Source organism: Nerophis ophidion, linkage group LG05, assembly GCF_033978795.1.
Source record: "Nerophis ophidion isolate RoL-2023_Sa linkage group LG05, RoL_Noph_v1.0, whole genome shotgun sequence".
NCBI lineage: Eukaryota > Metazoa > Chordata > Actinopteri > Syngnathiformes > Syngnathidae > Nerophis > Nerophis ophidion.
The window spans coordinates 36439962-36455899 of record NC_084615.1 but is presented as its reverse complement, the minus strand read 5'-3'; the positions used below and the strand labels follow the sequence as shown (position 1 = coordinate 36455899).

At 38.8% G+C, this 15938-nt stretch overlaps 1 protein-coding gene across 1 annotated transcript in view; it reads left to right on the top strand.

The window, feature by feature from the left end:
- The window catches only part of nbas (NBAS subunit of NRZ tethering complex), a 383924-nt gene that overhangs the window by 30592 nt on the left and 337394 nt on the right, over positions 1–15938 (top strand). The window contains exons 7-8 of the mRNA XM_061900721.1: positions 11123–11256; positions 12561–12694. Coding sequence (XP_061756705.1) covers positions 11123–11256; positions 12561–12694 — 268 coding nt within the window. The remainder of the gene's footprint in view (positions 1–11122; positions 11257–12560; positions 12695–15938) is intronic.

Genomic DNA, 15938 nt, shown 5'->3' with positions numbered 1-15938 from the left:
TCGAGGATGATCTCTGTGAATCATTGTTCGTGGAGATCAACGACAAAGGAAAAAAGTTAATTGTTGGACTACTCTATCGTCCTCCTGATTCACCTCTTGACACTTTTCTTTCCAAATTGGATGAACTATTACTCAGTCTAAATAAACTAAACAAAAACTGCATCCTTCTTGGAGACTTTAATATTGATATTTCCAAGGACGATGGAGCAAAACTGAACTTTATCAACACGATACATTCCTCTTCCTTCTTCCCCACCATCAATGGGTTCACTCGAGTCACAGATGCCTCAAAAACAATAATCGATAACATTATTACTAACATCCGGAATACAAAGCTCGTGACAGGGGTGGTGCAATCCGATATCACAGACCACTTTCCCATAATACTATTCTTTGACTCTGGCAAAACTCCTCCCCCCCACCTCCTAAAGGTAAAACCAAAATACTCAACAATACAACTCTTCAACACCTAAATAATAATCTGCTTACCAGGCAATGGGACTCTGTGTTTAATTGCACCTGTCCCGATGCTGCATATGAAAATCTGATCAAAATAATTCAGGATGCTATTCAGGAAACAATCCCTAAAAAAACTATCAAAAATCATACCTCAGAAAAAAATCCCTGGATTACAAGGGGGATCTTAAAGTCCATCAGACAAAAGAATAAACTCTACAAATGTTATATTTCGAACCCTACCACTGTCAACAAAGAAAAACACACAAATTATAGAAATAAATTAACTCATATTATCAGGAAAAGTAAGCGCAACTATTATTCTGAACTATTGCAAGCATCGCAGGGGGATTGTAGGAGTACATGGAACGTGTTGAATACTGTTCTCAACAAGGGATATAAGGCCACTGTTGTCCCAGATACAGGGTCAAATAGGGCTGATCTTGCAAACATTTTTAATACCTTTTTTTGCTTCCATTGGGGAAAACCTATCAAGTAAAATAAGTCAACCTCTAGGGTATTCCTTTAAATAATTTTTATCAGGCAGCTACCCTTGTTCCTTTTTCATGCAGCCAACTGACATCAATGAGCTTTATACGATCATTATGGACCTAAAGTCATCACATACAGCTGGAGTGGACGGGATATGTAGCAAAATCTTGAAAGCCATAACAAATGTAATCACAAATCCTTTTTTTCACTGTATAAACCTGTCACTTAGTACTGGTATTGTACCCAAAATGTCCAAAGTGGCAAAAGTAATCCCAATTTTTCAATCAGGTGATAAAAATAATATGAACAATTATAGGCCAATTTCAATTTTACCAACATTTTCAAAAATATTTGAGAAAGTGGTCTATAACCGACTGAATGGCTTTCTAGAAAAACTAAATATCCTTGTCCCCTCCCAATATGGTTTTCGTAAAAAAAGTACCACCTTTATGGCTATACTCGACCTCTTGGAAAAGGTCAATGACGTTATTGAATAAGGAAAATGTGGTAATGGCATTTTTTGGGATGTGTCCAAGGCCTTTGACACAATAGACTTTGAGATCTTATTGTACAACCTATATCACTATGGTGTCAGAGGGGTACCTCTTGATTGGTTCCGTTCTTACCTTTACGGAAGGCAACAATGTGTATCCGTCAATGATCACAACTCACCCTGTATGACCATAAATTATGGGGTACCCCAGGGATCCATCTTGGGGCCTCTCCTTTTTATCCTATACATAAATGATTTCGTAAACTCCTCCGAAACTTTTCATAAAATCATTTTTGCTGATGATACAAATTTATTAACCTCACACAGGAGCCTACACGATCTACAAGTAACTGTCAATTCAGAGCTTGTGAAAGTGGATTCCTGGTTCAAATGCAATAAGCTCTCACTTAATGTAAATAAAACAAATTTTATTCTATTTCGTTCTAATAAAAAACGGACAAATACTGAGCACTGCCATATCAACATCAATGGGCAGGAAATACAGAGAGTATACTCCACAAAATTCCTGGGGGTCATCATTGACGAATACCTCAATTTCAAATGTCACATTAGCCTTCTGTTAAACAAATTATCCAAATATGTTGGCCTGTTCTTTCACCTTTGTTATTATCTTCCTCTTTATGCTCTACTTACCTTATACAAAACTCTCTTCGAACCACATCTAAACTACTGTAATATCTGGTGTAACACCTTCCCTACGTACCTTCACAAATTAGAATCCATGCAAAAGAAAATTATACGGGCCCTGTCATGGTCCAAGTTTAATGCCCCCACTCGTCATCTATTTCATAAATCTCATATCTTAAGACTGACAGAGTACAATATTTATCAAAATCCTTGTTTAACCTATCAAGTCATTTACAGGCTGAATCTCAGGCTCTGTAGCTTGGTTCCTTACTACCATACCCAGCATGCCCACAACACTCGTAACTTAGATCTGATAACAGGTAAACATCGTCTACTGGCTTGTACCACTCACAGTGTTGTATGCAGGGGACCAAAGATTTGGAACCAGCTTAATGAGAGCCTCAAGATGCTGTATCCATTCTCCAACTTCAAAAAGAAACTGAAAACTTACCTATTAACCACCTATCTCTAATGCCTCATGTGGGGTAGTCTACTGTTGGGTTTTACCATGGTTGTATGAATGTATGTATGTATGTGTGTATGCTTGCTTTGGTACTACTATCTTGTGTTTATTATATAGCGTTGTTTTGTTTTTGTTTTTTGTTGTTGTGCTTGCTATTATGTTTCATCCTTCCATATATATACTGTCCTCTGGACCCCCTGTCAAAAGCTTCTTTTAGCTTATTTGGGGGACCCTTTCACGTACCTACGTCTTTAAATGGTGACATTTCACCACTACTGTAATTGTTGTATGGTATTGTGAATAAACTTGAAACTTGAACTTTAAGAAAAAAAAAAGTTACAACTAAATTCTTCAATTCTATGCAGAATTTGACTGGAAGCCAATGGATCGAATGGGCGTAATATGGGCTGTTCTGGGTGCAGCGGTCAAAAGTCTGGCAGCCGTATTCTGTACAGTCTGAAGTCTCTTTAGCGTTTACTTGTTGAAAAGAGTGAGAAGAGAATTTTAATAGTCCATACAAGACGCATGAATGATAATTTCAAGATCTGATTTCGACAACAAACTTTGCAGTTGAGAGATATTTCTTAGGTGATAAAAAGTAAAGTGTTGTAGTTTTTGTTATCACATTACGATAAAAAAGTATAACTACCAAAAAGGAGGGGTTCTTTGAGGAATATCTCAGTAGGAATGTAACAATATGAAAAGTTCATATCACTGTTTTTGTGAGCAAAATTGTGACGCTTATCTATGTTACGGTGATATTGTTGAATGTGCTCAGAAAGTATTTCACACACTGAAATATTTTCACAAAGTTGTATTTAAAAACAATACATAATATACTTTCTTGGCAAAATAATCGATCACTCTGTCCAAGACAGCACAGCCTGTAGGTTCAACGTCCACAAACTAAGTGTCATATTTCCTTAGGCAACGATCTGCTTAAACAAATTTATATTGGTGAATGGCTTTTCATTTATGGCTTTTCATTGTATTGGTGAATGGCTGAATTGGTGAAGGGCTTCACGGTGGTAGAGGGGTTAGTGCGTCTGCCTCACAATACGAAGGTCCGGAGTAGTCAGGGTTCAATCCCGGGGTCGGGATCTTTCTGTGTGGAGTTTGCATGTCCTCCCCGTGAATATGTGGGTTCCCTCCGGGTACTACGGCTTCCTCCCACTTCCAAAGACATGCACCTGGGGATAGTTTGATTGGCAACACTAAATTGGCCTTAGTGTGTGAATGTGAGTGTGAATGTTGTCTGTCTATCTGTGTTGGCCCTGCGATGAGGTGGCGGCTTGTCCAGGGGCGTACCCTGCCTTCCGCCCGATTGTAGCTGAGATAGGCACCAGCGCCCCCCGCTACCCCAAAGGGAATAAGCCGTAGAAAATGGATGGATATTAGTGAATGTAGTTTCTTAATGGGGAAAGGCTTTCATTTGTCTTGTATTTATATTAGCATTTCAGCTAGCTAACGAGCAAGCGCTAGTCAGTCTGTGAGTTTATCAAAGTGCAGTTATCAATCACGTTTTTTTGATATTTTAATTCAAACTAGTAATACTGACCATGGAGAGTTTTTCCGTAGTTATACTATTTATCGTTACAGCCCTATGCCTCAGTCATGTAAATCACAAGTTTGGACCGCAGTATTCTGTTTGCTTGCAAGGTTAAAGCAGCATTATGCAACTATATTGTTCTCCCTGGCACTAAGCAACTTTGAGGAGGGTGGCAGGAACCCTGCCACACAAAAAACTACAAATGTGCTAACTTTCTTTACAGCATACTTCACTCCCCCTTCCCCCATTGCGTACAAAGACGGAAATCGATGCGAATGCCTATGTGTAATTACTGCTATCATGGCAGAAGCTGCAAAAACAACCAAAGAAACGAAACGTTTTGTCTGAGGAAAGAAAAAGGGAAGCTACCTGGATAAAACACAATCAAAGATCAACATTGCTGCCGGGAGTTCAAAAACAAGGAGGGATTTGCGATCGATGCTGCTTCAGCTCTGTTCTTGCTGCACTAGTGAATCATTTTCTTGATGCTCAAATCAAAATTGTAAAACTAACTATCGGAAATTTGCGTGGTCACAATACATAGTTTGTTAGTTAGCAGTTCCACTCCGACACAACCAGCCACTTAGCAAACTCAAAAGTACTGCATTGACTATAAACCACAAATATAAAGTTTGAGTAAAATATGTAGGTTGCTACTGTGGAAAGATCAGTTATACTGACTGACTAACCCTATGCACTGGTCCTAATGGAAAATGTGGTCTTCCTTTAGGCAAAACACTACCACTTTGGTCCACTGGCGCCGCCAAAATCGACATAAACTGAAAGTTCTTAGGTTGGGCTTTTAAATGTCAATGCAATAATCAATATTAAAAATGTGTTTACAATGGTCCAAGTTCATCTAAACCACAGGAGTACTGTAGTTTCTTAGGAATTTTGTGCAAAAACGTCTGTCTTCAAAGTTTTTAACAATAAACTCGGAGGGCCGGAATGGTGTCGTTCCCGGCCTGGATTTGGCCCCTGGGCTGCCAGTTCAATTACACTGTTCTATATTCACCTAATTTAAAAAAAAAGAAAAAAATAAGCATTTTTTTCTCCTCTTGTATTAGCTGAGCTCTAGCCGGCCCCCATTGTGGGCTACATTGTGAGTAACAGCATTCCCCCCGCTCCCCAAGCCCCCATTCTCCTTCCATTTCATCTTGTTTTCATTTGACTTCATATCATGGAGCTTTGTCATAATGTGCTGCTCTGACGCTGCCTTTTTAACAGGATTTGTTGATAATGGAAGTTGTACATGATCACACTTTCTCCTTCCTTGCATATATGTTTGTGTTTGTTTCACCCCCTTACATAATTCATCATTGCTGAGATGTGATTTCAAACATATCTACCAGGCTTTAGATTAAAAACATGTCGCCAGTTGGCTTTCTGGGCTGAATTTCTCCCCATCTTCCACCCACGCTGTCATAAAAAAGAGAAAGGACTGCAACATCCTATTTTTTTTTCTAGCCTTCCCGCCCCCACACCCCCTAAAAAGCCATCTATGTGGAAATGGAGCGTTCTCTGCCACGTAACTACGTAGCATATACAATTCATAATGGGGGTGGTGTTAGCGGGATGACAGTAAAATGAGAAGATTGCAAAAGGAAAGAAAACATTCTCCGGCACTGGCCATAACGTTATACACCTGCTTTGAGATCTAATGGAAAATATTCAGTTTTTACAAAGATAATGATACTCATATTGAAGGTGTATTACATTTAGGCCAGGCAAGGATGGGGGCTGGGGGGTGTTGTTACTTAATTATTTCTCCCAGTGGTTACCGGATTTATCATGTGTCACCCTAAGCATCCTTCTTTCTCCTCCCCTTTTGTTCCTCTCAAATTCCTCCGTCATCCGTCTGCTTTTTAATTCTTCCACCACATTACCCAACAGGGGTCGCAGCAGCAGCATCTGCTCAGCAAACTCATTCCACTCAATAAATGCCCACAGCGCCATTATGTGATACGCGATATCAACAACAACTTCATTTTCATAACTTTATTGCTTAGCAGGCAGAGCACCCGCAGCGGTGTATTATGTTTCACATTGTTAGACAAATCCGAGCTGAAGGGTTGCATTGAAAGACTTAAACACAAAAATACTTGAGAACCGACGCACACAAAAGGGTGACAATTTGGTAAAACGTGTGCCCCTGCTGTGTTCATTGTGCTGTTATTTTCCTGGCAAATACGCCTCATGATTGCGCTGCTGTTTGACCCCATATGTCATATTGACTTGAAATTCCTCTCATAGTTCATTACATGCTGCAAAAAGCATTTTGTAACTTTTACTATAAAATTTGAAACACACCTTTAGGAGACTGCCAAGCACATCTGATACATTTTTTTAATCAAGATTGGTTGAGAAACATGCTTGTTGGGATGTAACATATCTTATTGTGACCAAAAATATCATTGCGTTACCAAGTATTGTTGAATGGGTTGAAAAGTACTTAGAAACACACTGTTCTCCTTTTTTTCCCCAACATTTAAAACCCTTTCTTGTAGGACTGGGCGATATGGCCTTTTATTAATATCTCAATATTTTTAGGCTATGTCACGATACACGATATATATCTCGATATTTTGCCTTAGCCTTGAATGAACACTTGATGCATGTAATCACAGCAGCATGATGATTCTATGTGTCTACATTAAAACATTCTTGTTCATACTGTATTAATATATGCTCATTTTAAACTTTCATGCAGACCTGGAAATCACAAATAGACCAAAACTGTATTTATTAAACTTATTAAGCAGTAGCACAAACATTCATGTCATTTCTAAAACAGAAAGTGCAAGATTGTCAGAGACATTTTAAAACAAGCTATTAGTGCACTTTTGTGCATGATGTCACTAAGATGACATATCAAAACAACACTAAATTAAAGTGCACTTTTTGTACAGAACACCACTATAATATTATAAAACAAATAACGTGCACTTTTGTGCATGATGTCACACAAAATATTTCAATAACAGTCAAATAAAAATTAGCTGCATAATAGGAAATCAAATAGTGTATGTCCTTCGCTATGTGGTAGGTTCCTGCGGCTGTTATCTCCTTCTGTCATTGACAATTTTTTTCATACGGTGTTGATGTGGAAATGGTTGCTTCGGCATTTTGTGGGTGTGGCACTTGCCGAGATTTTGACATGCAGAGTTTCAAGAACTTCTTATTCTCTAGCGGGTGACTCTACAAATAATGTTACATTATCAGTGTTGCTACTTTTTGTAGCAACGCTTTGCCACATACTTGACATATTACGGTTGTCTGTTCAACATCTTCCCACTTGAAGCCAAACCACCGCCACACGATAGACCCCGTGCTGTTTTTCTTGGGAATTAATTCTTCCTTAATTTGTTACCAGATTAGCACCTTCTTTCTCTCGTGCTACCACTCTCACCGCACCGTTAACATCACAGCTAATGTTACTTGTTTCGCTACCTCTCTGCTCCACAAGGGCGTGTCATGTGCAACCTCATGTTGCATGCGCGACAGTATGTGACGTATGTAAGATGGTGCGCTCGTTTTACGTCTCTGTGAGAAGCAGAAACAAGAAAGAGTGACAAGAACCTGTAGTGTAATGCCCGCAGCTAAAAGCAACTGCGTGAGAATGTATACTCTAATATCACGATATAGTCATTTTCTATATCGAACAGAGACAAACCTGCTATATATCGAGTATATCGATATATCGCCCATCCCTACTTTCTTATGGCCTACATAACTTGTAATGGTGGTTCTTTAGTCAACATTTTGCATAATTTATGTTTTACAGACCATCTTTAAACTGCTTTCTGACTGTCTCTTCAGGATATTCCATTTTGAGGGCGCTCTTATTTACGTGCCTCCACTAAATAGTTTTCACTCCATCAGCCATGTTGTAGTTTTTAGCGCTTCCATCTACCGTATTTTCGGACTATAAGTCGCAGTTGTTTTCTTAGTTTGGCCGGGGGTACGACTTATGCTCAGGAGCCACTTATGTGTGAAATTATTAACACATTACCGTAAAATATCAAATAATATTATTAGAGGTCATTCACGTAAGAGACTAGACATGTAAGATTTCATGGGATTTAGCTTTTAGGAGTGACAGATTGTTTGGTAAACGTATAGCATGTTCTATATGTTATAGTTATTTGAATGACTCTTACCAATCATATGTTACGTTAACATACCAGGCACCTTCCCAGTTGGTTATTTATGCGTCAAAAAACGTACACTTATTCAGCCTGTTGTTCACTATTCTTTATTTATTTTAAATAGCCTTTCAAATGTCTATTCTCTGTGTTGGTTTTTATCAAATAAATTTCCCCCCAAAATGCGACTTATATAGGTTTTTTTCCTTTTTTATTATGCACTTTCGGCAGGTGCGACTTATACTCCGGAGCGACTTATACTCCGAAAATTACGATACTAACATGGAATTGGGGGTTAAATCAACACAAATGATTCCCCGGCGCGGTACCGCTGCTGCCCACTGCTCCCCTCACCTCCCAGGGGGTGAATAAGGGCATGGGTCAAATGCAGAGGACAAATTTCGCCACACCTAGTGTGTGTGTGTGTGACAATCATTGGTACTTTAACTTTAATATATTAATTTGAACTACACGTTACTTTGAATTAGAAATGGCATCATCAAAGGATGTATGTGCTCGCACAAGCCAGTCTGCCCCACAACAAGAAGACAGAGTAAAAGAAGGAACTTTTTGACTACGTCAGAGTACAATGGCAGACTTGCGTAAAGATTTTTGGGTAATATTCTACTATATAAGGAGATATCCGCTGACATCACTTATTGGAAAAAGGTGACAAGTTGAGAAAATCCCAAATGGCTCATTTGGAAAAAGTATGAAGGCAAGATTGTTTTATAAATATCTGCGCCATGCCTCTGTGTTTTGAACTTATGCGGATTCTAAATACACAGAAAAAAGGTACCAATAGGTAAGTAAAGTTGGTTTTGCATAAAGGGACCACTTAAGCATCAGGACTTCAAAGATTCTTTGTTGTGCAAGACCAAGCTTTATTTAAAAAAATACTAACATATAGAAACAGACACACAATACATATATACAATTGTATCACCCTGTTTCTACACAATTAAATATCTTACAGTAAACAGCATTTTTTTTATACTGTACATGTTTGGATAAGGGTATGACGTTAAAGGTTCTCGTATTCATGTTAGCATTTAATCTATTTAGCGATTAGCGGTGCGAGCTGCCAGCTAGAGATTAGTGGTCTGAGCTGGCGTCAGGGCATAAGCTTTCTTCTCCAGTAAATGAGCATTATCATCTGTCTATAAGTCTATCAATTTGCGGTTATCAACTACGGTTTTACAATAATTGTAACTTGAAACGGTAATACTAACCATCTGGAGCTTTACTGCAGTTAATCCTTAATACCGGTGCTTGTTACATCCCGCTATTCATCATTTGTTTAACGTTTATTTTAAGAATATAGTACTGTACAATAGCTTCTCAAAGTCAGCCATCAAAGAAATGACAAAGCTCTGAGAAATGCTACTGGTTCAGGTTATGCTTTCTCAATTCTCCATGGGCACACTTACTGCACTGCTGAGACAGCACATTTGTAAATAGTAGACTATTACTTCAATAAAAGATGGATTTATTATCTGTTTCGAGTGTAGACTTGTGTATGCGTGTCTTTGAGAGACAGTTATTGAGATGAATTGCTCTCTGGCAGTTGACTCAGGGAAGATTCTTAGACACATTGTGTTAATGTGCGACATTAGCTCTGATCTCTTTCTCCTATATGTATTTGTCATCACGGCAAGGAGGGATATTTACACATACTTTTGCTCTTTTAGCTAAATATCAATAACACTATAGCTTTCCTTCAGTGATAGTTCATCACTCTTGGCCTTTAAATTCTCCCCATGAAACTTACTTAAATGAATCCTTATAGCTGGTTTCATTTGGCAACATGGAATTTGGTTAATGTTTTGATCATTAATAGATAAACCTGTAGCTTAATGTGGCTGTTACATCTTTATAACAATATACATTTTGTGCTCTGTGATAATGTTGCTGATGAATTTAAACTTATTATTTATTGAGTATATACATATAAAAAAAAGATTCAAGTCGGTCAAAAATGTTTAAATAAGGATCATTATTTTTCTGTTACTGACTAAAAACAACGAATGTTAATAAAAACATTTTTTGTAGTTTTTTTTATTTTCGTTTTCTTTAATGTTTAATAATGATAATAATAATACATTTAAATTATAAACGCCTTTCAAAAAAACCAAAGGACACTTTATAGTGTACAGATAAAATAATTAAAAGAAAATGACAAAAACAGCAAAAGATAAAATCAACATGTACGGATAAAATAAATGAAATATGATAAAACAACAAAGGATAAAATCAACATGTAATAAATTAGGTATAGTGTCACATAGTTGCATCAGAAAATGTAAATAAAATTTACTATACATCTGAGTTCTTTCAAATTAGTATACTGTGGAACCTCAATTTATGAAAGTAATCTTTTTTCCGTGCAGTGATAGTGAGAGGCAGGGGAAGAAGGCAGTATTGACAACGCTGTGGATACTTCCAGAATGTTTCAAACCACACATCGCTTGTCCATTGCTTTCTTTGGACTCATACTGAGCTAGCAAAACTAAAAAGACCTTGTAAAAAGGTTGAAAAAAAAAACACTTAAAAGGCACACAAAGTAGCACTTTTACTACTGTTAACTGCAGCACTGTGATCTGCTGACTGAATGAGCACTGGAAATCAATCTGTCCGCCCACAACCGCTTTGCAAACAGGAATAAATTGTCTCCGTTGCGAGGCACATAATGGGTGGATGTTTGTAAACGGAGACAAGTTTCGTACACCAGACCATGACTTTATTCGGTCTGTGGTTTGTAAATCCAAAATTTTGCAAATGAAGGTTCCATTCCAAGCAACAAATTGATGATTTTAATTAAACACGTGTGTAAGTATTACGAATGTATTTATTATTTTTTATGTTTTGTTTTACAGTTCCGAAGGATCCCAACCCCCAATGGCGGCGGGTGGCGTGGAGCCACGACTGTGCCCTGCTAGCGTTTGCAGACAGCACGGGCACAGTGCGCCTCTTTGACCTTGTGGGCAGCGAGCTGTTTGTCATCCAGCCGGTAATTGTTTTGTTGGAACACATTTATGACACATCACATAAAATAAACTTATTCATTATCAAGTATATTGCACAACACAGCTGCAACATAACCAATGTTGTGATAGCGGTAACGACAGCAAACTGTTTAGCCAGCATTATAGGCGCTGATGAGTTGATGAACAACAGTTTACACTTGAGTAGCAACATGCAGAGGTAGGTAAAGCTGACGGCCACTCATGATACGTTAATTAAAAAAAACAAAAACTACACAAGTAGGTTTCCTACAGCCATATATGTTATTGCCAATTTTTTTTATTTTTTATTTATTTTTTACCTAAGTAGAGACTCTTAACAGTTATTTACTTTTGTTGACCTTGCACCTTGCCACTGTAGGACACCTGGCCTGTTAAATGAATAGAGTATACATACAGTATATAGTAAAATAATAAGATACTTTGTGGTTGTCTACTGCTGTCTATTTTTAATATGTTATTTTTGTACCTGCATTACTTACTTAGTATCCGATCTGATTAGTTTGATGCTGCTCACCACCACTCTGGGGTGTATTTGTTGCAATTTTTTTATGTACCGGTATGTACCTTTTGTTTTTTGCCTTGCTTTTCATTTGTTGTTATCACGCACCACGTTTCTGTGGGAATTACTTGCATCTCAAATTGCCTTATTAACAGTCTTATTTTTGGTTGTAAGTGATTGAAAAAGCTTAGCGTTGTGATTTCCATTATAGACACCACAGACTCCAAATAAATACAATTCAGTTTATCCTTTCAAAAAAATATATATATATATTTGTAACTTCACAAGAACACACTGTCAGTTAGGTCAGGTTCTCTCATCACTTCCAGCTTCCTTTTGTGTGAAGCCCACCCCACCACCCATTTTCCATTGCCTGGTGTCCTTCATCCCCCCTCTCTTTTCCTATTCCTTTTTCCTCCATTTTTAATGTGTCACATACTTGATACTCCTTCAAGCCTCCCAAGATCCTCTTTCCCCCCCCCCATCTTTGAGTCATCTCCCTTCCAACGCTTTAATGTCCCCTCTGTGCCACATTGTATTGTAACTCCACCATTTCTGTGCTTTCATTCTTTCTTTTCTCTGTCTTTACCCTCCCTGCTGTAAGAATGAAAAGGAATTGAACAAAAATGAGAAGTAGTCCTGAAAAAGGCTGGTATTTTCTCTACCTTTTCCTCTTCCTCTCTTTACACCTATGAAGGTGTACCTAATGAAGTGTCTGCTGACTGACAGTTATGTTGTGTCTGTAACGTTTCCATCCCATTTTGTCATCTCATCTTGTTTTTTTTCCAGGCACTGAGTTTTCCCGGAGATTTCAGCTGCGCTGTAGCGGGCCTCGTTTTTCTCGAGTACACGGGCGGCGCTCAGTGGTCGGCCGAACTGCTCGTCATCACGTACGGAGGCGGGCTCAAGAGCTACCTGGTCAGGTAAGCAACAATATCACTCCCTCTTATATAACCACATAGGGTCAACTCATTGGGGATTGGCAACTATATGAAGGCTTGAAAAAAGTGTGCATTTCATGTCAAAACACTTTCTCAAAACAATCGGACACTTTTCCGGCTTCAAAATAAAATCGCTACGCTATACATCCAGTTCAACTACATTTAAGGTTCCTCCTTAATGTACGACATCATATAAGCCGCTACACCTAAGAAAATAAAGTAATATCATGTATTGTAGCGTCCAAAAACCAAAAAGCCATTTAGGAGGATTATGACAAATTTTTTTATCTAAATGGGAATATATAAACGTCCCATCAGTCGGCATCCTAATGACAGCAGACTATGTACAGTAAGTGATGTTTTATTTTGTTTGTTGGCTCTCAAAAAGTCTGCAGTAAGTTGACATCAATGATGAAGAAAAGAAAAAAGCAAACGTTGTGATGCGTTTTTTTAAAATTATTGTGCCGCATATGCTTAAAATGATCAAACTACGTAAATATTAAATGTTATTACAATTGTACTTGGTACTACATTACATATATACCGTTTTTTTCGGATTACAAGTCGCAGTCTTTTTCATAGTTTGGCCGGAGCGACTTATGTGTGAAATTAATAACACATTACCGTAAAATATCAAATAATATTATTAATCTGATTGGCGGAAGAGACGAAGAAAATGTCAGCAATCGTCACACACACACGTCAGCAATCGTCACACACACACGTCAACCAATAAGACTTCGGCGGAGGAGCGTCATGGCAGAAGTGCATTGTGGGTCATGGAATGCTAACTGCTATATGCTATATGCTCCTGCCGTAGCTATTAAAGTGGATCATTTCATCGTTGGCAGTAACTTATAAAAATTGAGAAGGGCTGAACAAAAATGGCACCGAAAAAGAAATCATGTACTGCAGATTACACAATATCAAATAATATTATTTATCTCAGTTGCGGAAGAGACGAAGAAAATGTCAGCAATCGTCACACACACGTCAGCAATCGTCACAAACACGTCAACCAATAAGAATTCGGCGGGGGAGGATCATGGTAGAAGTGCATTGTGGGTCATGGGATGCTAACTGCTATATGCTACTGCCGTAGATGTTAAAATGGATCATTTCAACGTTGGCGGTAACTTATAAAAACTGAGAAGGGCTGAACAAAAATGGCACCAAAAACAAAATCATGTACTGCAGATTACAAGCTGGACGTAGTGAAATATGCAGCAGAAAATGACAAGAGGAAGCGGCGCATACCTTTGGAGTTGGCAAAGTTGTTTAGAAGCAACATCGAGGAAGAAGATTTAATCGGATTTATCGATTAGGAGCGACAGATTGTTTGGTAAACGTATAACATGTTCTGTATGCTATAGTTATTTGAATGACTCTTACCATAATATGTTACGTTAACATACCAGGCATGTTCTCAGTTGGTTATTTATGTGTCATATAACGTACACTTATTCAGCCTGTTGTTCACTATTCTTTATTTATTTTAAATAGCCTTTCAAATGTCTATTCTTGGTGTTGGATTTTATCAAATACATTTCCCCCCAAAATGCGACTTATACTTCAGTGCGACGTATACGGACTTTCAACTCCCTCCACAGATTTTCTATGGGGTTGAGGTCTGGAGACTGACTAGGCCATTCCAGCACTTTCAAATGCTTCTTATGGAGCCACTCATTCGTTGCCCGGGCGGAGTGTTTCGGATCATTGTCATGCTGGAAGACCCAACCACGTTTCATTTTCAAAGCTCTCACTGATGGAAGGAGGTTTTGGCTCAAAATCTCACGATACATAGCCCCATTCATTCTTTCCTTAACACGGATCAGTCGTCCTGTCCCCTTAGCTGAAAGACAGCCCCAAAGCATGATGTTTCCACCCCCAATCTTTTATAGTAGGTACGCTGTTCGAGGAATGCAACTCAGTATTCTTCTTCCTCCAAACAGGACGAGTTGAGTTTATACCAAAAAGTTCTATTTTGGTTTCATCTGACCACATGACATTCTCCCAATCCTCTGCTGTATCATCCATGTGCTCTCTGGCAAACTTCAGACGGGCCTGGACATGCACTGGCTTAAGCAGGGGGACACTTCTGGCACTGCAGGAATTGATTCCCTGTCGGCGTAGTGTGTTACTGATGGTAACCTTTGTTACTTTGGTCCCAGTTCTCTGCAGTTCATTCACAAGGTCCCCCCGTGTGGTTCTGGGATTTTTGCTAACCGTTCTCATGATCATTTTGACCCCACGGGATGAGATCTAGCGTTGAGTCCCAGATCGATGGAGATTATCAGTGGTCTTGTATGTCTTCCATTTTCTGATAATTGGTCCCACAGTTGATTTTTTCACACCAAGCTGCTTGCCTATTGTAGATTCACTCTTACCAGTCTGGTGCAGGTCTACAATTCTTTTCCTTGTGTCCTTTGACAGCTCTTTGGTCTTGGCCATAGTGGAGTTTGGAGTCTGACTGTTTGAGGCTGTGCACAGGTGTCTTTTATACAGATAACGAGTTCAAACAGTTTCCATTAATACAGATAACGAGTGGAGGACAGAAGAGCTTCTTAAAGAAGAAGGTCTATGAGAGCCAGAGATCTTCCTTGTTTGAAGTGACCAAATACTTTTTTTCCACCATAATTTACAAATACATTCTTTAAAATATCTACAATGTGAATTCCTGGATTTTTTTTTTCAGTATTCCGTCTATCACAGTTGAAGTGTACCTATGATGAAAATTACAGACCTCTGTCATCATTTTAAGTGGGATAACTTGCACAATCGGTGGCTGACTAAATACTTTTTTTGTCCCACTGTATATGTTTTTTTCCTTCTTTGTCATGCATTTTCGGCCGGTGCGACGTATACTCCGGAGCGACTTATGATCAGAAAAATACGGTACTTACAGCATGTATATAAAACCCTTATGGAGGTGATTGGATGTAGGGCTAGGCCAGGGATCGGCAACCCGCGGCTCCGGAGCCGCTTGCGGCTTTTTGGCCACTCTGATGTAGTTCAGCTGTATAATCGCCGACCCCCCCGATTATTTCAGGAGGTTTCCGAATTTTGGTGCCTCTCTTGGAAATCACCCGGGGCTAACACTCTCCGATTTTCACTTGGACTACAATATTGCGGGCGTACCGTGAAGGCTATACTTTTAACGTCCCCTACAACATTTAATCGCGCCCACTTTTACACAATGCCATCTGCGTGCTGGCCGGTCGCATGC